At 34.0% G+C, this 21,760-nt stretch overlaps 3 protein-coding genes across 3 annotated transcripts; 1 reads left to right on the top strand and 2 right to left on the bottom strand.

The window, feature by feature from the left end:
- The first annotated feature begins 1,465 nt into the window (after positions 1-1,465).
- Positions 1,466-5,193, top strand: LOC133300459 (probable aquaporin SIP2-1). Its single transcript, XM_061500016.1, has 3 exons — positions 1,466-1,785; positions 4,424-4,684; positions 4,810-5,193. Exons 1-3 carry the CDS (start codon positions 1,495-1,497, stop codon positions 4,972-4,974), a joined length of 717 nt encoding a protein of 238 aa, XP_061356000.1. The 5' UTR covers positions 1,466-1,494; the 3' UTR covers positions 4,975-5,193.
- Positions 5,194-6,313: 1,120 nt separating this feature from the next.
- LOC133300453 (magnesium-protoporphyrin IX monomethyl ester [oxidative] cyclase, chloroplastic) lies at positions 6,314-8,925 on the bottom strand. Its single transcript, XM_061500005.1, has 5 exons — positions 8,365-8,925; positions 7,963-8,027; positions 7,530-7,857; positions 7,081-7,179; positions 6,314-6,805 (listed from the first exon to the last, which is right to left on the bottom strand). Exons 1-5 carry the CDS (start codon positions 8,827-8,829, stop codon positions 6,542-6,544), a joined length of 1,221 nt encoding a protein of 406 aa, XP_061355989.1. The 5' UTR covers positions 8,830-8,925; the 3' UTR covers positions 6,314-6,541.
- Positions 8,926-10,639: 1,714 nt separating this feature from the next.
- LOC133300455 (probable protein S-acyltransferase 4) lies at positions 10,640-21,195 on the bottom strand. Its single transcript, XM_061500008.1, has 6 exons — positions 20,613-21,195; positions 19,883-20,071; positions 18,588-18,896; positions 13,536-13,751; positions 11,336-11,928; positions 10,640-11,037 (listed from the first exon to the last, which is right to left on the bottom strand). Exons 1-5 carry the CDS (start codon positions 20,712-20,714, stop codon positions 11,371-11,373), a joined length of 1,374 nt encoding a protein of 457 aa, XP_061355992.1. The 5' UTR covers positions 20,715-21,195; the 3' UTR covers positions 10,640-11,037; positions 11,336-11,370.
- Between the last annotated feature and the right edge of the window lie 565 nt (positions 21,196-21,760).

Below are 21,760 nucleotides of genomic sequence, written 5' to 3' on the forward strand. Positions count from 1 at the left end.
TTGTTGTGTTATGTTAAAGGATAAAATGAAAACCCATATATATATATATGCTCAGATTTATGTTTTCATAAAAACCCATCGTGCCCATGACTATGATGTTTTGATATATTGGTAATCAAATGATTATTTGGGTGTCCTTATACATTTTCCTGATCTTGTGTGCTGGATATGATACTTGTTGAGTTTCAATTTGTGGGTTCATTTGGACAACAATAAAGCAAAGAAATAGAATGCTGTAGGAATTATCTCTAGTAACGAATGCTGTGTGGAATAATATATTACAAGTCAAACTGTAAAACAAGCTTTATTACAAGAACTTTGAAATTTATTATTTATCCCTTCTTGTCATATATTTTGTCCGGAAATCATCACCATAATGCTCACACCCTATGCAGGCTGTGCTTCAAATCTTAAGTAATTTAATTTGTTGCTTTCTGGTGTCGAGCGAATGAGATGATTCTTTAACGTAGTGCCATTTTAGGATAAGGAATGAACTCATGAAATGACATCATTGTGTAAATAATTATGTTTTTTTGACAAATTTTTCTTTCTTTTCTTAACTCCAAATTTGTTAAGTGAGATGTTTGTAGGGACGAATTTAATTCTACTTATGATCAAAATTGCAAATTTTATGTTCCTATAATGTGTACCTTATCATTTCGTCCATATTAGAGGAAAATGTGATTTGTGAGGAATATTAAACTAGACTTTTATAAGAGTTATATTGTAGGAAAAATGATTGTGTAATGTTATAAAGATTCGTTTTGTGTGCCGTAATTAATTTTTTTTTTTTTGCTTCAAAAAGTGTAAGCCCCACAAAATGTTGTGTGTATAAAAAACTTTGTTGTGTTATGTTAAATGACAAATGCAAACTCCATTAAACTATAACGATAAATGATCTCCTGAGTGAGTGAGTATTAAAAGGAAATTATTGTAATAATTTAATTATGAGTGAGCGGGTACTTAGAGGAATTTTTTTCTTTCTTCCATGACCTCCTCCGATCTCCATTCTCTCTCTTAACTTTTTTTTTTTCTTTTTCTATTATGTTTCAGTTATTATTATCAAACGGTTATAAATAAGTGAAAAGAAGTGATAAATTTACGGGTTTGATGTTTTTGATTTAAAATTGCATGAGTTGTGTTATTTTAGAAGAGAGAGATAAGCACAAAGAATAAAATTCATTAGGAAGAAAGTGAGTGATTTTATTTAATTTAAATTTTAAATAAAAAATATTATTTTATGTTTATTTCTTAATAATTTTACGTCACTTAAAATAATAAATATTTTTCTCTAAATTTAATTTGATTGGTGAAAACTATATTCTACCCCTAATATTACTATTATTATTTTCTAGTTTCATACAGGGTCGAAGCATTGCCTTTGACACCCAGTTTCATACATAGATTTCGATGGGCATATATATTCAAACATAAGAGAGAAGAAGAGACATGGCCATGTAGTAGATTCTCTTGTTGTTGTTGTTGTTGTTGAAGATGGGAAGAAGTAGGCTTGTGGTGTCGGATTTTGTTATGTCTTTCATGTGGGTATGGTCTGGTGTTCTGGTTCGGATTTTTGTCTTCAAAATTCTGGGGTTGGGTCATGGTAACGGTCATCTCGGTGAGTTTCTGAAGGCTGCGTTCTCCGTCGCCAACATGTTCTTCTTTGCGTTCCTTTCCAAGGTTACCCGTGGTGGGGCCTACAATCCCCTTACCGTCTTTGCTGATGCTATCTCTGCTGATTTCAACAATTTCCTTTTCTGTGTTGGTGCCAGAATTCCCGCTCAGGTTGTGGTTTTCCAGTACTACAATTCCGGTTCCTTTCTTTTTCTTTTTCTTTTTTTCTTTTTTTAATTTTTGATAGTTTGGTTGATGGATTCTCTTCATTGAATTTGTGTTGTGGATTCTGTCTCTAGTCTTGTTATAAATTAAATGATGCAATTTTTTTGTTTTGGTCTTCTTTTTTTAATATCTTTGAGTAGGTTTTGGGTTTGAAATGAGCATGTTCCTGTTGTTGTTGTTGTTGTTTTACACCTATGTAATTCTTGTTGGCTATGCTAGAAAGCAACCCCATTACTGTTTTCTTTCCTTTAGTTGATTGTTGTTCATTTTCTGGGTACAGGCACCCTGGATAAGAGAGGAGAATAGGGGTCTAGTGGAGGATTGAACCTTTAACATCATCATCACACCCTTGTCTATGTTGGGGCCACTGCCAGTTGAGCTACAAGCTTTTTGGCATAGTTTCTTGTTTTTTGTATTTCTTCAATAAGTGTTCTGACTGTTTCTTGTTAATAATATTTGCAAATTTACAAGAGTGGGCCTCTAAATTGATGGCTGATGGTCTTTAGGATTGAATACGATAACAACAATAAAAAGGGCAAATACTGATACACAAGGCTCTTCGACCTTGCAAAGGTAGGGACCAAAGTCTTCCTAGACTTGAACTCGTGATTACCACTGTTCCAAGACTTGCCCTCTAATATGATAACAGTAGTAATTGAAAAAAAATTCTCATATGAAAATAAAATAGGTCCTGTCCTCTTCCCTTTTTTTTTTCAATTTACTTATAGCTCACCATTAAAGGGGGTGAACCGGAACAGTAGTAAAGCTGTTCTTTCATGACTGAAAGGTTATGGGTTTGAATCTAGAAAATAGTCTTTTTGCAATTATGCAAGGGTAAGGTTGCGTACAAGGATTGCCTCCACCCCATACTCGCTAGTGGGGTTTAACGGAGAGTGGTTTTTTTTACTTATAGCTCACCATTCTTTGTAGTTATGTAAGGATAAAATTACGTACAAGTATTGTCCTCTCCACATCCTTGCTAGTCAAGGTTTAATGAGGAGAGGTTACTTATAGTTCACCATTATTTGAGGGATTTGAAGGAAGGCAGTTATCTAAATGTAAACATTTGCTTACACTTTGTGCAAGTTTTTACTTTTGAATGCTGTAGGAGTATTTATACTTTTTGTCGAATACTTGTGGCCTAGGCTACAAGGCTAGGAAATTGTGTTTGGATATTTAAGAAGCACTAGATTGAATTTTAAGCATCAAAGAAAATCAAGGGTGCTAGTGATTAATTGATAAAACAGGACATTTGATATATATTGCCAGATGACTTTTGGAGGTATCTCATCTGTCGCATTGTCCACCCTGATTGGGTTGGGGCATGTGATGGTGAGGTCAAAAATAAAACCTCGTGATTTAGCCCTTTTGTACTCTGTCTTCCTTGGTCCTCTGTGATTTTTCTGATATATGTTTCTGCTCTTTTAAGCAGATTACACGTACCTATCAGCCTTTGTGTAGTAACAGAGAGTTTTTGTTTCTTGTGCACACAGTCCCCCTCTCTGCCTCACACACACACACACACTAGAGAGAGAGAGAGACACTGTCCCTAGGACAATATGCTTATATATTTCCTGAAGTGGGCTTATTGCTTGGCTTGGCTGAGCTTCATATTACTGAGATACTGCTGGAATTCTACTTTAGAAAATTCTCATTAAATGTATTTGAGCTCGTGATTGAATTTAATAAATTAATTAATGAAAATGATGATTTTAAATCTGTATCTTCTGTGTTTTGTCAAAATGGTGGTGTGATTGCTTTCAATATGTTATTGCCCCTGACCTCTACCATATCCCCAAAGACATATGAAATATGAAAATATTAATAACATTACAACATGCCTATCTTGCTTTATTACGAAGTACACACACACCATTGGCAGCCTTGGGTTATCAAGTTTTATGGAAATCATGTCTTCAGGACAAAGGTTTAATGTCACTATATATAATCTTTTTAAATTTTTGTAAGCATAAAACAAGCAAATATGACAAAGCCTTGCTGCAAAGTCTTTTTTATGTATGTTATTCAACTGAGAAGAGAAACGGATATGCTGTATGCTTCAAGATTTTACACCTTGAAAATTTGCCTAATATGTGTCTTCTGGAGATCAAACACTAGTGATTGTACCCACTATTATTATGGAGGATCTGTTGTGCATGTGATTCAGTATCAGGTCAAAATATGTAGAGTAATGCTTTCCAAACAGAAATGTTTTAATCATGCATTTGATTACGATGAAACTCTCTCTCCTTGGCCTGACTGAATATTTTATTGTAACATCATATCTTACTTGAAGCTCTAGCATTGCTCGGACCAGAATGAGTTGATGAGATACAAAAACAGAGGAAACATAGCAATGCTTAGATATAAGATTCTGCAGAAAACCAGTGTAAATATGGTGATGTCTAATTGTGAGGAACCAGGGGTATTATTTAAATTGACATTGCTCATATGTACAAAGTGTTATATCAAGTTTTAGTATAGCTGGACCATTTTTTTATAAATCTCAACCAATGAAGTGTGTCTCAAACTCAACTTGAATTGAAGATTATCATTCTAATATGTATGGTTTTAATCTCTCCAGGTGGTTGGATCTATTGTTGGAGTTAAGCTTATTATTGACACGGTTCCTGAAGTAGGACGGGGACCAAGTTTGAATATTGACATTCATCGTGGTGCATTGACAGAAGGATTACTAACATTTGCAATTGTAACCATTTCACTTGGTCTTGCCATAAAAGTTCGTGAAAGTTTCTTCATGAAGACTTGGATCTCCAGCCTCTCCAAGCTAACACTTCATATACTTGGTTCTGATCTGACTGGAGGTTGTATGAACCCTGCGTCAGTAAGTAATGCTGTATCTGAATTTATAAGTCATTACTTTGGTCAGGGAACTTTGGTTACATGAACCATAGAAGAAACCTTTGTTGTTTTCCTGCTAAAATAAGAAACCTTGTTTGACTTGTTTAGGTGATGGGATGGGCTTATGCTCGAGGGGATCACATAACAAAGGAGCACATCCTTGTATACTGGCTTGCCCCCATAAAGGCAACTATTTTGGCAGTGTGGACATTCAAATTGCTATTGAGGCCTGTAAAAGAAGATAAAACGGGCTCAAAAAGTAAATCGGATTGAAGAAACTCCATTTTGTGTGAAATGTCTGTTTCTATCTCGCATTCAATCATTGATCACAGTGTGTTATATTATGAACTATTGGTTTTTGTGTACTATTTCGTTCCCTACCAATTGTCTTGTTTGAGTTCTTGCACGTCTCGTGCATGCTCATGCATGACTCATGCATTGTACTTTCCACCATAATTTATACAAGTAACATATTACACTACATTTTCTATCTTTTCCTTCTGAAGAACACCCCAATCAAATTTCTCATTGGGTATGTTAGACATGGTTCTCAGTCCCACCCCAATACAGGTACTTCATTCGAAAGCTATATAAACCAAGAGATCCAAACTGCAAGCTTTCTGGTCTTAATGCCACTGGTAGTTGGTGGTGGCTGTGGAGGGAAAAATACATTTTTTTTTTCTTCTCTAATAGAGGAGCTATGATACACAGACTAAGCTGAAAGACAAAGAAACTTAAAAATGGAAAAATGTTCCTCAACCGTACAAACGATGAATTTTTCAAATGCAGAACTCCAATGCATCATCATAGTTGACAAGCTTAAAAAAGTCAATACTCTTTGCAATTGTCCAACTATGGTTGTCTTAGCATAATTTCTTTCTTGATTATTGAGTTTTTCATGACAAATCACATTAATCAATTGGTTTCCAATTTTAAATTCAATTCTTCATCCTAATAATTGAATATTAAGGCATGGTTATCTCATTGACTTCGACTTCAGCACTTTAGAAATGGGAAATTGTACCATTGTATTTTATAATAAGAGCATTTGAATATAAATTTTTTTGTACGCACATAGAAGATGAGTAATACAAAACCATTTTCTAATCTTTAATACGATATCACTCACCATCTTTATAATTGAATATTAAGGAATGATTTGCTCATTAGGTTTGACTTCAATCCAAAAGCAAACCTTAATATTCAATTATAAAGGTTCTGAACTCAAGCATGGTGTATTTAGAGTACCAATTTAAATATTTACTTTAACAATAATTATAATGACTTATGCCAAAAGGAATCAATTTTTGGTGTCCCTTGAATATTGTTTCCCAAGGAATCATTTTGTGGGGTCCTTTCTATACTGTTGCACGTTGGCACCTAATACTTGTATTCACATCCTTCCTTTTTTTTATAAAAGAAAACTATGCTGAATTTTTTGCTGCAATTTTTTTAAGAAACAGCATGTGCTGTCTAAATAGCAATATGAAAGCATGATTGTTAAACGCATAACACAGTTCGACCAACCAAAATCAACAGCTAAGGTACCGGGTTTGAAGGCAACATGATCAATGTTTGCTGTTTAGACCTTCCAATTGGATGATAGTGTGAGGAAAGAAAACATCTCCTGATAAGTAACTCATAAGGTGGAGATTTCTACTGAACTTCTAAAAAAACAAAAAAATAGATACAAAAAAAGGTTGAGAGAAAAGATGATTAAAACTAAAAAGGACCTCATCATGGTAAATTTTTCCTTACTGTTTGTGGCAGCAGTAATAGTAGCACTCAAGATGAACATTATGCTGCAGATCAAAAGGAAATAAGGAATTTATACACAACTTCAGTACACAAGCTGTGGTTCAAACTCTGCCAAATCTACAGATCCTGACTCAATTGGTGGCATTAGATATGTAGCCAAGAGTTCAGAGGCCAGGGCAGCAATCAGGGGGATCCTCTTTAAGTTCTTCACCACAGGAATGTCATCACTCTCACCAACAGCAACAAGCTTCTCATTTATCTCCACCATCCGGTCCAACTTCCGCTTGAACTCGGGGTTCTCAACATCAAGAACAGCTGGGAAAATCCGAGCTGTAGTGCGGTTTGTCTGCAAAAACAATCCAGAAATGAAGCTTCAGTAACTGCTTGTGATTTATGAGTTCAGCATTTGTTCTTTGTTGATCAAATCTTGTCACATATGTTTCTAAGGGTAACTTAAGGCTCCAGATTTCTTTCATTTGGTAAGTCAGTTACCAAATTCATCAAGAAGTATTTGAGAATGACTAGAAACAAATATTGATTATACCAAATAGAAATAAAAGGTAACACAAATTTAAATGGTTGTCAATGGTCATTATAGCAGATATTATAACACAAACTAACCTCAATGATGACATGCATGTCAAATTCTTTTGTGTTAAGTCCAATGCCTTCATAGAAATCTGTGCGTTGGCAATCATTGAGATACATCGTGACGTAAACCTGCAGGACAAATTTGATAATTATGTCTTAAGTAGGGTTATGATGGAGAATGACCACAAACTTATAATGAAAGACATGACAAATGTGATCTCTATGGTTAATAATAATATAAATTGTTTCATGATTCTAACGAATGCGTCTGAATGAGATTTTGCATATTGGATGTACTTGTCATCCATGTTCAATATTGGCTAAGGTTTCTAGTATTCTTTATGCCTACTTTTCTCTTGTAATCTCTATTACACTCTTTATAGCTGCTTAACTTAGGAACGAATTGGCACTAGCTATTGAGGTTTCAACTTAAGAATGTTAAAGGAAGACAAAAAATTGTATTCAAAAGAAAAATTTACCGAGAGACAGAAGAATCTAGCCCACAACTTTGCCTTCCAATCATTCAGAAATTGTGGCTGTGCCTTCATCAAGGCAGAGAAGAAGTCTCCATGCCTATTTTCATCCTGGCACCAGTTCTCAAAGTACTTAAAAATGGGATAACATTGGTATTGGGGATTTTCCTTGAGATGTCTGTAAATGGTTATGTATCTCCAGTATCCAATTTTCTCAGACAAATATGTAGCATAGAAGATAAATTTGGGCTTGAAAAATGTATATTTTCTAGCTTTTGTCAGGAAACCCAAGTCCAAAGCCAAATTGAAATCAGATAAACCCTTGTTCAGAAACCTGCAAAGAATGAAAAGGATGAGGGCATGCACTACCAAAAAAAGATATTAAATAGAAAATAAAAGGAGAAGAATTAAGAATTAAAGGCACAAGGTGTGTCTATACCCAGCATGCCTGGCTTCATCCCTAGACATCAGAGAGAAAATCTCAGCCACCACAGGATTGGTTTTCTGTAATATCAACATCCCAAGCAATAAATCAGAACAAGAATAACAGACCACAAGTGCAAACGAAGAACAATCTTGTCCAACATAGCCCATTACAGGACATGAAATACAGCCGAATTACATTAAACTTCCCAAATAATCATAAGACCATAACAAAAATTATCTTAATGATGACTTATATTTCCCAAGTCCCCAAAATATTTTCTTTGACACTTCTCTGAAAAAAAAAAATTTTTTTTTTTTTATAATTTTCCATTTGAATTAATTAAAACCACAGTTATCAATTATGCCAAGTTGAATGTTGAATCAGATTCAGGAGAAATAAAGAAAAGAACCAAACCTTGAGCCTCCTTCCAAGCTCTTTGTAGAGAAGGAATCCAGAGAATTCAGCAGTGCAAGACCTCTCAAGGAACTCAACAAAGATCTGTCTGAGAGGGCCTTCAAGTTTGTCAGCAGCTTCCTTGAACTCCTTGTTCCTAACAAAGTGAGTCTGGTTGTAGTCAGTTTTGAACTCCTGAAGCAAAGCTTCAAACTCAGCCTGGTTCAGGTTCTTGTTGATCTCAGTGTTGAAAAGGGTCTCCATTTCATCAAAGTCAGTGGTGTAGAACCTTGGTGTCAAAAGGGTCTCCTTAATGGCAGTTTTGTTGACTTTCTTGCTTGGCTTTGTGGCTGTTGCTGTGGTGGGGGTGGTGGACATTCTTATGATGCTGAACTTTGAGTATGAACCCATTCTAGGACTCCCAAATTTGGGTGTAACATTGCTGAATTTGGAAATTGGTTTCACAAGTGCCATCTCTGCTGCCATAATTGGAGCAAAACTTTGGTGGGGTTATGAGATGTTCGGAGGAACCAAAGCTCTGAACTTGAGATTGAGAACTAAGGAGTTCTTAGGACAAGTGAGAGAACCATAACTTAGGATATGAAGAGTGATAGAATCTCATCCTATGAAATCTTTGAGCGTTAATTGAAACTTGACACGTGGCAGGAATTTTTAAGTTTCTCCTTGTAACATGATTGGTTGTGATGATTACATGTGGATGAGAACTTGTGGCTTCCATCTACTTTTGTATTGGATACTTGTTTTAGGTTTTAACTCAAGTTTGTTTAGATTATTGTTTGCGGAATTAGCATAGGATGAAACTGATTTTTTAATTTTTGATGTTAATTAAAATTGAATTTAAATAATTTATGTATAAAAAAATTTATCGGCAGTAACATTATAATTTCAGACTAAAATCTTACTAAACGTGAAGTAGAATATTTTAACAACCAATTAGGATTATTACCAATCAATTTTTCCGTTAGATCAATTATGTTGATTCAGCGATTATATTTATTTTCATCTTTGTATGGTTATGATTTCTCATATTTAATGTGAAAGCATTAAATATGAGAATTGTAACCATACAAAGGTGAAAATAAATATGAAAAATTAAATATGAGAAATCATAACTTTACAAAGATAAAAATAAATATAATCATTAGATCAACATAATCGATCTAACGATGACATTGATTGATAATAATATTGATAGTAACTCTAAATAGTTATTACGATATTCTTTCCCAACTAAACGTACCTCAACTAAGATTTTATCAAATATGAAATTCAATTTGCACTCCGGCAATGTAATTAGATATTTCATTTTTCAGCATTTTCTTTTTCTAGCAATATATATTATTTTTTGAAAAAATATTTGTTAATATAATTTTATGTCTTTTTCTAATATATTATTTGTTAATAAAAATTTAGCAAAATAATAACTATTTTTTTAATTAGTGTTAAAATAATGGTCTAAAAGGAGGAAAGGAAAATAATGACCAAAATAAAGGGTAGCATAATAAAACCAAATCATGAAGGAAATGGAAGGATTTATCCCTGGAGAATTTGCTGCGTGTTGCAATAATAATGCCATCCAACAACAATAATGTATCTGATATTTTTGAAGATTAATGTATACAACTCAGATTTTGTTTTTCTCCGGCCGCAAAAGCACCAGCAATCACGACATAAAGCCAAACAAATTCAATAAAAACCACAATTTCATGACATTAGAGCTAGACCACAAAATTTCCCTTTTTTCTTTATTTCATTTTTTTTTTTAAGTTTCTTCAGCAAAAAAGCACACTCCACGACATTTTATTTCGGGTCAAAAAACGTATATACAGCTCTTGGAAAATTAAACAAAAAAACTATTTTATGTTTACAATCATTGCATATATAAGTATATAACAACGTTAGTAACAGAAGTATTTTTTTTTTTCCAATTATACAAATCATAGTGTAAACTTTTATTTCCCTTCAGTTCCCTCTTGGTTTAAAAACAAAGAACATAAATTAATTTCACTCAGCAAGAAAAATATTTCATGTATATACTACTTAATTAAAATGAGATTATTAGAAGATAAAAAGTGTAATTATTCCTTACCAAATGAGTTTAGTGAATCAATAAGAAATCATTTCCAACCCGATCAAATTGAACTGTCTTTTCCCTTTCATAATCCTAGATTTAAGTTTGATTGAGTGGAACTTTTCCTAAACAAAATTTTCAAGGTGACATATCATTTTAACTTTGTTCCTTTAAGATTTCAGCCTTCTCTAACGAGAACCTGAGGAGTGGAAACATACATTGCATTTTACAAAGAGAAATCAATGCACTACTTACACAAATTCTAAATTTCTACAGGCAAATAAAAAACAATCCAATCTAAATCTTAACAAATGGAAGAAATAGGCACACCTAGAACAATACCTAACATAAACTTAGCCAGACAATCTTTCTGCATTATTCTTTAATGCAAGTGCCATTTTACAATTTACAACAAACGCCATAATTATATACTAAAATGAGAGAGAAGGTGCAAGGTCATTCTCCCCATTTCCATCATGAATAGCATCAATCAACTTGCATTGAGTCCTGAATATTGGAAATTCTGACAAACCATTAATTGCTGCAATTATGGAAGAAAACTATCCTCTGTGTCCTACTTCAAGAGAGGACCTGCAGCAAACCTGAAATAAAGACCAATCAAGGAAACAGCTCTAGTTTGAAACTCAAATCACTTTTATTTTTTTTGGTTCTTTTGCAGTACATTATGCATATTCAGCATGAGGGTATTTTAACCAGATTATAGTATGATATATAGAGCCATGTTACTTAAGATTTAAGTCAGAATAAGCACTTTTCACTGCCAAGGACAAGGATCAATCTTAAGAAACATCTCTTTCATGGACAAATGCTGGCTTAAGCCAGAGTTGGCAATACCCAAAATTTTCAAAAAAAAAAGGGGGGGAAGACTGAGAAGAAAACCTCATCCAATAGAAATTAAATGCTGCCATTGTGGCTTAACATGAGTTATTCCTATCGTCAGGTTCTTTAAATGCATTTGTTCCATCTGCAGTAATTGGCCTTTGGGCAGATTCTCTGACTCCAACCCCAGCATGAGAGCTATGCACAGACTCTTCAATTCCATCTTCAGTTGTGCTGATTTGGAAATTTAAAACTGTAGCAACTGAGGTTCTGGCTGAGTCCTTTATGTCTTCCTCAACACTATAGAATGGATCAAAAGAAGGTTGTCCTTCCTCATCTGCAAACCTCAAGTCATCTTCAAAATTATCAAAATCAAAATTCCGCAGAAGTTCAGGAATTGGAATACCATCATCTTCTGCATGCATAGATCCCATTTCAATGTCAATTTTCTCCTTTGGACTCAAAATTCCTTGCATAATATTTGGTGTCAAAGACTCGGCCATCATATGTTCATCCTCCAGCACAAGTGATCGAAAATTATTCTTTGAAATGGGAATACTGGAACAAAGTGTTTCTCTAATATTTCTCAGTGATCCCCTATTGTATGGGTTCCCCTTCTTATCATATTGGTACCGAAAGTTCTCATATGTTGTCTGCAAGACAATAAAAGCAAATAATAATAATTCAGCTTGAACTAATAAACAATCTAATATATAAACAAAACAATCTACGAAGATAATGGCCATATGGACAAGTCTTTGACTATGAAAGTCCAAGTAGAAGCATTTATCAGTCCACTTAAACCCTGCAAATCAAATTTATAATGATCACTCAAAGAAAATGGAGTTATCCTAAAATGGCCAAACTCAACATGATGAAAGAATTAAAAGTTGAGGATAAACCTCAAACCTGAATTCTGCATGACCAAAGAAAAAATAGATGTAGTCATATTCTTGGTTAAGATCAAAATCGAAGTTTGGAGGCCAAAATTTAATTACCTATCTAATCTGGAAAGGAAAAAAATAAAAATAAATTCAAGTAAGCAGCTAAGACATCTGTTTTAAGTTTGATATGCCAGTATCCAACATCTTGGATTGCTTTCTCTTTCCCATTTAGAAGTCGTTTTGGAAGTTCATCAGAAAAACTGCACAATCATGTTATTTAATTTTATAAAACCATCCGTACTCTTGCAAAAGTATTAATATTGTTTATTCCGCTACAGTTGATGTCAACTAGATATCCCAATGTCATCAAGAGTACTTTATTTATCCAGAGCTAGCACAATAAAAAAAAAAATCATTTTTCCATGAATTCGGGAAAAGTAAAGATGAACTTGACAAGTATATTAGCTTTTTTAAGTTAAATATCTACTTCAAACTCAGCTATAGTACCTAGTGTTTTATTCTTCTCTCACCTTTTCTCCATTTTCCTTCCTCTTGGATAATAATAATAATAATAAAAAAAAAAATCTTTTATCATTTTCATTATTATACTTATCCTCTCCTACTAAGTTGTTCAATAAACTTCTAGTTTATTGTACCTATCATGAATTAACTCTTCCAAAAGCTTAATTTGTTAGATGAGGACACGTGAATGGTTTTATATTATATCTCTAACACGTCTCCTCACACAATAACCCTTTGATCTTGAAACATGGACAATGCACAGGCCCATCAACTTTATGCTGAAATTCAACTTTTTTTTTTGAAAAACGGGGCCGGCAAGGATTGAGCTCTAGACCACTTGACCATACAGGCTCTGATACCATGTCATGAATCAACTCTACAAAAAGTTTAAGTTTTTAGGTGAAGACACATTAATGGTCTTATATTACATCTCCAACAATACCACAACCAGTGTGTCACTTAAAAATTGATTAAAATTCCTGAACTTCTAGCTTTTTGAGCCAAAATCAATTTACAATTTCCTTCACTAAACCCTATTAAATTATATGTTCCTGTCAGTTATTAGTGATTTTGATGCTAGCAATGTTTGAAGCCATAGAAGAATAGTTTTTTGAGCTTCCAACTAAAAGAGGGTTGCTAAAGAACAGTTAATCACGCATTTAAATCTATGCATCTAGGACCTGAACAATAAATTAACATTATAATTTTTTTAGGTGAATTTGTCCATATGAAATTTTTAGCGATACCATAGGAGGAAGCAAAGAAATAAAAAAACGTAAAGCATATGTTTGAGATGAATCAAGAATCAGAAATCATTAAAAATTTCTTCACATTTTGAGAAGTAAAATAGTTACCTGGTTTGTACAAATGAGATAGAAATGGAAAGCTGTAAGGCCACCAACAAACCAGACAGCTATGAAGCAGTATACTGTGAGAAAATCTGAGACATAATCATGTGATATTGACTTCCAAGCATTATTCTGAGTAAGATTGATACAAGAGAACACGAAGATATATATGCACAAAATGGTTGATGTTGAAATAAACATGAAGAACCACCGATAGTTTCGCTGCAATTATATAAGCATGTAAGAAAACTGTTAGTTCTTGTAAGAAATAAAATGAAGGAGAATATTTGGACACTATTAAAATCCAACAATTCATATTGCTACTTCATATTGAATATAACTTCCTGTTGTTTTTCCATACATATATTTCAAACCAATTAAGCCAAGGCTAAGGGATCTCTAAGAAGAAGATATATTTAAACTAGGCGTTCTTCTCTCTCTCATCCTCTCCATAAAGGATAGGAGGGAGTTACATGCAGCAAGACCTATATACAGGTAATCATCATAGCCCCTAGCAACTGAAAATCAAAATGGTCCTTGATCAAAGAAACACTGCCTGAGCACAATCATATAGAAGATTGTCTAAAAACACTAAGAAAAATCTACAAGGCTGAGAACATTATGATTTATGCCCACTCTCCTGCTTATTTCCTTATGCATCCCAGTTGTATTATTAAGAAAATGATATCATTGTATACAGTTAATCATTGTATTTTAGATGTTCTTAGAGATTCCCTAGTTTCAGCACCATTACAATTTCTCCAATGGTATTACCTTGCGCAATTCAACTTACTCATGGCTTCTACTAAGGAAATGTGATTTGCCAAGAAAGCTGCTGCATATAGCAGTAACTCGTAAAGGAAATTTTGTATTTGAAAGGAAAATTTGATAAGAAGATTAACTAACTCAATACGCAAGCATGCTGGAAAAAAACACAACGTGCATTACAAATTGTTGCTCAATTTGCTTCATGATCAGGGAAACATGGGTTAATAAATCCAAATTATCTTCCACCAGAGGAACATGGAGATCCCAATATTTAGTAACATGTCAAATGCAAAATTTCCTCAATTCAAAATCAACATAAATTTGCAAGTTTATTTTTTTAAAAGCGATCCATGACATGATAATTGAGCAATATGCCATTCGATTTAAGGTAATCATCACTCAACTCAGACAAATTTTTTAAAAAAAGGAATAGCATTCAGAGCCTCAGATTTTCCTGCAAACACTCAATGATCTTTCAATTGTGAGGTTTGAGCGTAAATTTGATGCACTTACAGTTGGCCCATTGTACATGGCTCAACCACTGATTGAAGGAGCTCGTAGTCAACTAGAGTTGTGGCCTAATAAATATAGCCCAATTGTTGAAAAATGCAGTGATTTAAAATATAACAAATTACAATCAAATCCAAGTCTCAATAAAGCAGCAGATGTGATTGTGATTTGTTTGGGAAGAAAAAGAAAGCAACATAATGTGATTGTGATTTGTTTGGGAAGAAAAGGAAAGCAACATATTTCGCGTGATTTGAGATTAAAGATTTGGGATGTATTTTGAATTATTTATTTGTAATTTTTTATTTATTTTTAGATTTTAATTACTGTTATTTTATTTTAGGAAGTTTTATTACTTTTAGAATTTTAGATTTAGAATTTTGAATCAATTTGTAATTAGTCTATAAAAGGGTGCTTACGACCCTTATTCTAGGAGTTGAATTTTGTTATTTGATAATTAGAAATTGAGAATCGGAGGGTTACTCTTTTGAAAAAATCCTAACTTTCTGTTAAGCCACTTTTCTATGCGCTTTCGGCATTATTTGGTAATCAGAGCTCTGTTTGTCACATAAATGGCTGAACAGAACAATGGCGGTCGAGGTCAAGGTCGTGGACGACGGGGTTGAGGCGGCGATAGAGGGCATGTTAACACCTGATGTGCCTCTGGCAATGTGGTTTTTCAGTATTAAAATTGATTAGAATTGAGTCATAAGAGAGCAATTTAAATACATATTTGCTATTTATATTGATTCTTTCTATGTCAATAATATTCACCTTTTGGTTGTGTTTTTACAGGAAAAAGAGGAGTGAAAATTACAAATTATAAAAAGCCTGTTGACGCGACTCCACACACAGGAAAGTACCATGTTGCATCATGTCGCATAGGCCAAAGTCCAGAGAAATGGCGCAACTTGGAGCCACAGTGGCGCAAGTTAGCGCCATGTTGCATAGTACAAAAGTCCAGAGAATTGGCGCTAGTTGGCGCCAGAATGGCACAAACTAGCGCCACCATGCCAACCAGCGCCCAAGTCATGCTAAGTGGCGCCAAAGTGAAGGCATCATGGCGCCAAAGGGCGCCCAAACTAAGAGGAAAGTTGGCGCCAAGTGGCGCCCAAAAATGCAAAGGGTGGCGCCAACTGGCGCCAAGTCACGAGCATTCAGTTCCGACTTTTCATTTTGAGACAGTAGCGCGGCGCGAAGTGGCGTCAAACCGGCGCCAACTGGCGCCGGGTTGCGAGAAAATAATACCGTGTTGCCGTGGGGGTATTTTTGGAAGGAAGAAAAGAGGATTATAAATAGGATCCTCATGACAGAATTAGGGATTAAGACCTATTCTTCTGAAGAGAGACGACGGTGGTGCTCAGAGAGGATTCCTAGGATCAAGTTCTTCTTCTCCTTTCTCCTTAAATTTTATGCTTTTGAATATTGGATTATTTTTAGCCATGATTATGTTTGGCTAATTTACTTTTTATTGTAGTTAGGGTCACGAGCCCTATGTGAACCCTTTTTATGCTGGATTGATTTATAATTCTTCGTTTATATAATTATCTTTATCTCTACCCTGTTCGTAATTTATATTTTCTTTATTAGAATTGACCACTCTAATAGTTGATAATAGTCTGAGGGTTAGAACTCTAGATAGGAATATTGAGGTTTTCATCCTGAAAGGGGGTAGGATAACGGTTCGTATGCATGCTAGGAATAGATGTGTATTGAATTGCGGATGCCTAAATTATTAAGTTCATTGCTTAATTTTCATGAGGGGTTGCTAAGGGATTAGGATTCCAATTGAGATTAAAGGGTTAAATTGCCAAGGGATTGGATTTAACTAATTATTTTAGATAATAATTTATCCGAGTAATTTTATAAATGAATATTGTAAGTCAATCCAAAATAAGAAGTGGGGATCATAAGGTGAGTGCGCTCTAGCTACAATGCTTTTCATACATTTAGAAAAATCAATTCTTATTTTTATTGTCTATTTCTCATAAACAAAAATTACAAAAATAAGTCTTTAATTTCAGTTCTCAATTTCAAACCAATCGAGAATATTTGTCACAACCTTTGAACTCTTCCATTCTTAAAAGGAACAATTAATTGATATTCGACCCAATCCCTGTGGAGACGATACTTTACTTATCATTATATTACTTGTGCGATCGGTATACTTGCCGAAAGCATCAACACCCTTAACGTCGACGGCAAACAACCACACATTGACGTGCGACACACCATAATTGTAGCAATGGCTGCTACATTGGCAGAACATGGTAGGCGAATTCAGGAGCTCGAACAACTATTTGCCCAAACACAGTTGGACGAGTCAGATGAAGGAAGGGAATCTGAAAGATCATCTCATGAGGAGGAAAGGAGCAAAAACTCATTCTGGAATTGGAATGAGGAGGGACAAGGACGAAGTCAACCTCGAAATCAATCCTTTTTTGCTAATATTGGGGTGAAGATTGAGATCCCGAAATTCGAGGGCACCACTCATACAGATGAGTTTATCGACGGGTCACACACCGTCGAAAAGGTCTTTGACATCATAGACTTGACAGAAGACCAGAAGGTCCCGATCTATGATGAATATGATGAAGAGCAAGATGGTGAGAATCTTGTTATGGATGCTCCAATTTATGACGAGTTCCCTATCTACGATAAGTATGATTGGGAGCAAGACGATGAGAATCCAGAGGTAGAAGAAATCTCTTATATTGATTTCGGTGAAAAATCAGTTATTAGAAATTCTAATATCTCTGACAACAAAGATGAAGATCTACCCCAGTATTATGAATTTGGGGACAACGAGCATAACAACCTCATGCTCCATGGAGATAAAGATTTAACTTCTGATAAAAGTTTAATTGGAGATCGTCAGGGGCAATGGAAATTACCGTTACATCAGACAAAAATTTCCAAAGACGGATCAAAGATGCGATCATTGAACCAAACTATGGGCAATAGTCCTTTTGGAATAGTTTATGGGTTTTGTCCAGTTACTCCCTTAGAAGAACTCACAATATTTCTAGTTCCCAAGCAGTTCAATACGAATGCAGACGAGCGTGTCAAGAAAGAATTGCATTCACAAGTCCTAATCTTAATTAGGGAATTTGGTGATATTGTACCAGAAGAATTGCCACCTGGGTTACCACCTGAAGAAGTTCATATCAATGAAGACGAAGCAGATTCGAAGCAGTAACCAATTTGGCTAAACAGAAAGAAGAACGAAACAAGGATTGTGAGAAAATACTATTCTCTTTTCTTAATTTTCTTTAACCAAAAACAACCTAATAACAATAGGGTTCTCCAAGCCTTAAATAGGCAAAAACAAAATAACAAAAAGAGTAAATAACTATAATCATGCGCAATCAAAGGAGATAACGCACAATCAACGCACACTCAAACATAATCTAAAATAACAAAAGGAAATAACTAGTAATTATTAAAATTCCCTAAATAAAGAAATAAATTATGGAAATGCCCAATCCAAGCGAGTCAGCTCGGGTGCATCAAAATTGCTCAGACATAAGTTAGGAAAGTTAATAAAGAAATTACACATCGCAGTAAATACATGTAAGAAACCAGCTAGTAACTTCATCACTGCACTTCAAGACAAATACCAACTTCAGTCACCAAGTAAATTGTAGTCATCAAATAGATTCAGAAGATTAACTGTATCTACTTTCAAATTTACTCTATAATTCTTTTAAACTGATAAAAAAAACGGAATACTATCTCTCTTAATGTTTCTAAACTTCAACTTTTGCAGTAAAATGGACTTACTATTCCGATGCACTGGCCAACCCAGGGACAGTGATGATCAAATCTCTGGACACAGTTGTTGCATATAGAACAATGAGAAGTACGAGGAGGACGATAAAGCAAGCATGTATCGCAGAACTTCACTTTCACTGTGTGACCATTAACAATTACATCTTTAGTTCGAGGTAGTTTCAGATGAGGGGTTGTACCATTAATCCACTCCATGGAAGGAGTAGGTATATCAAGTGACTCATCAAATTCAGGAGGTCTTGAATTTCTAGGGACAATTCCAGGATCTCTCCCGGAAGTCATGAGGAGGAATATTAAATCCTGCAAGTGAGTTGTCCGATATATCAGCTTTTACTTTCAAAATAAGAAAGGAGCTCCCATCATAAGCTATAAGGAAAAAATAAAATTAAAAGGATCAAGGATCAATCGATCATGAGCATTAAAATGAAATAGTGTCATTATATTTAGAAACAGTCTGATGAAAAGTGTTAGAATATTAGGATCCTTATTGTTTTAGGAGACTTATTATCATAGGAGTACTTTTGGGCTGGGCTTGTCCTAGTTCAAACTATACTAGAGCTTGATCTTGAAAGTTAGTATAAATAGGTGCGTTGACTTATTGTTTTCTATGTGACACTATCACATCAATATTAAATTATTAATCTGAGTCCTCTTTTCTCTCCTCTTTGTTTTCTCTATTTCCTTCTTTTTCTTATAATCTCAAAATGATATTAGAGCCTCTATGACTAAGTGGTCAAGACATCCATCCTTGTATCCCCTATTATTTATAATTACATTTAAAATTCAGCATAACGTAAAATTGATGTGTATATTATTCACGCTACATTACCAAAGGGCTCTTGCATGAGATATAAAACATTTTCAGGCTTCTACTTAATTGCTTAAGTTATTCATATTTAGGGGAGAAGTTAGATATTTTGTCATAACTAAACAGTTAGAAATATATTCATTTTTTGCCTTACAAATAATAAAACTGATGCACACTACTTAAATAACATTGCAGTTCAGAAAACAAGGGGATCTGTAAACTTTGCAAAATTAATTTTCTTTTTTCAATATTCAATATTATAATTTCTTATTGCCGTATTATTTCATAATCATATCTTATTTATGCATTAGATAACCACATAAAATTTGGTTTTCAATTTTTATATCTGAAAAAAGGTGAAGCACAATAAACGAAAGATAAATAAGTATACTAAAGTAGAGGGAATAATTGAAAGAATGCATGGGTTGAAGACAAGTTTCAGTAAAATCTCCAAGTACAATCTGTCAAGGGCATTTACCAAAACAGTGAGAATTGAACCCACAATCAATACAGGATACCAAAGAGCATCATCGCCGGTTTTCCCATTCTTGATTTTAAGATATATCTTTGCACAAAATGCAATTGCAGGTCCAGCAATTAGGGATGTTGTAAGAAACAGGGAAGCTGCATCAGGACCAAAAACCAACCTCCCACCACAGAGAAACTTCTGAAAAAAAAAAAAAAAAAAAAAAACAGTATTAGTAAAATGTAACATGTGTGTCGTTGCTTCTAGATATCAAATCATACCTAAATAATAGACATTACTTATTTTCAACCCAATACAACAACGTGAAAACTTTTAAATGGTGAACAGTCACAAGCTTAAAAAATCCACAGCCACAACAAAATTTATCTATTGAAATGAAATTTTGATCATAAGAAAAGTGTTCCAATTGAAGAGGCAGTGGCATCTCAACAGCTTCACAACATCAAAACATCATGGACTTACAATTCACATCTGCAGGAGAATGGCCACAAGAAAAAGCACATTGACAGAAAAGGGAGGTCCAAAAAAATCACATTTTTCCATCCAACAGAATTAAAATAAAGACAAACAAGACATAAAGAGTTCAAACTGAGATTGAATTGTGACCAAACATGTAATCAACATCATTAGCAAAATCCAATTTTGAGTCATGAGAACCAATAACAAAATAATTATAAAAAAAATAAAAAACAACAAATAAAAAGAGCAGATAAGAACTCACGTTGCTTCCCCTCCAAACTTGATAAAGCCTCCTTGGGTTCATATTTTGGGCCGCACTGCCAGAAGGAGAAGTCTCCATTGGTAGATTTCTATTCCCAATCATGGCAGCACCACCTCGCGTGTCACCAAAACTGGTCTCTCACCTTCACAAAACCCATAAAACGCAATTCAAGCTTCAACCCAAAATCAGAATCCTCTTAAAAATTTGAGATTTCCTTCTGGGGTTCCTTAAATCAGCATCCTTTTGCAGTGAAAAGGGAAAATGCAGAGAGAGAGAGAGAGAGAGAGAGAGAGAGAGAGATGTTTGTTTTTGTTGATGTTGTTGTTGGGATCACAGCAATTTGAGAATCAAACTGTGACACCAAATCCAAACATGAAAATTTGTGTGCTTGAAGGTATCATCGGAAGACGATAATCTCCATGTCCCCTTTTCTAATCAAATACCTCAAAGTTTTCAAATTTTCTTATTATTTTTCTCTTTCTCTCTCTAAGTTTATATTTTTGTTTCTCTCTCTCTCTCTATCCTTCGAATCCAAAGTGCTGGCTGGCACCTTTGGGGTTCCTGGGCGGATCTTACAATTCTGGCGGCTTTCACGCGCGTAATGTTTCTTATTCCGTTACATAAATATAAATAAAGGTTTTATATGTATGATTTACGTATCATAACTTCACTTTCCTACAGACATTAAAGATTTAGATTCACATATTTTTCTTTATCTTTCATCATTTCACTTTCTCTCTCTTTTATTATGTGTGTTGGAAACTAAACTTATATTATGTAACATAACATTAATAAAACCCTATAAATAATATATTATATAACATAAACATTAATAAAACCCTATAAATAATATGAATGAGTTTTTTTTTTAAAATAAGTTATCAATTATGAAAAAAATAAAATAGAAGTAACAACTTAATTATTATTGATTCTTAAATATTTATAACAACTTTGGTATAAGATAATATTGTTCCGCTGCTTGCTTGTATCACCCTCCTTACTGACACAACTCATATTTACTAAAACAACAGTTCACATATAACATAATCTGTTCAGAAAATTTTATTTAAAATTGAATTTAATAGTAAATCTATATTTTGTACAATAACTATGACAATGTGTAACTAAATATAAACACGTTTCTTTGA

The sequence above is a fragment of the Gastrolobium bilobum genome, unplaced genomic scaffold (assembly GCF_033153095.1).
Source record: "Gastrolobium bilobum isolate Gb01-03AN ecotype WA unplaced genomic scaffold, APGP_CSIRO_Gbil_v1 utg83583, whole genome shotgun sequence".
Lineage (NCBI taxonomy): Eukaryota > Viridiplantae > Streptophyta > Magnoliopsida > Fabales > Fabaceae > Gastrolobium > Gastrolobium bilobum.